The sequence below is a fragment of the Penaeus monodon genome, chromosome 21 (assembly GCF_015228065.2).
Source record: "Penaeus monodon isolate SGIC_2016 chromosome 21, NSTDA_Pmon_1, whole genome shotgun sequence".
NCBI lineage: Eukaryota > Metazoa > Arthropoda > Malacostraca > Decapoda > Penaeidae > Penaeus > Penaeus monodon.
The window spans coordinates 10,989,551-10,989,864 of NC_051406.1; the positions used below are offsets into that span (position 1 = coordinate 10,989,551).

The 314-nt window shown below is 55.7% G+C and overlaps 1 protein-coding gene across 1 annotated transcript in view; it reads right to left on the reverse strand.

The window, feature by feature from the left end:
- The window catches only part of LOC119586214, a gene marked incomplete in the record, with an annotated part of 3,287 nt that overhangs the window by 363 nt on the left and 2,610 nt on the right, over nucleotides 1-314 (reverse strand). Inside the window, 1 exon segment of the mRNA XM_037934918.1 lies at nucleotides 1-244. Within this exon segment, the coding sequence (XP_037790846.1) occupies nucleotides 51-244 (194 nt within the window).

Genomic DNA, 314 nt, shown 5'->3' on the forward strand with positions numbered 1-314 from the left:
CTGCAATATTCAACCTTCATCATTCAAAACTCAGTCATTGCGCCCGTCAGTCAGGCAGGAGATTCTCTGGAAGCAGAAGGAGGCGAAGTTTGATCCTCCTGTGGCAAGGGTCGTGAGCGGCGGCCGGACGGGAGGAGCGGAGAAGGTCGTAGCGGTAGCGGGGGGGTCGAGCCAGGTTGAATGAGGGGGTCTGCCGGGTCGTAGAGGTTGTTCAGGGTCTCGTAGCAGCTGGGGTCACCTATCGCTGGAACGAGAAGGGACAGGCTTCACAGGGTCGGATGCGTGGGTGTTACATATATACATTTATGTATATT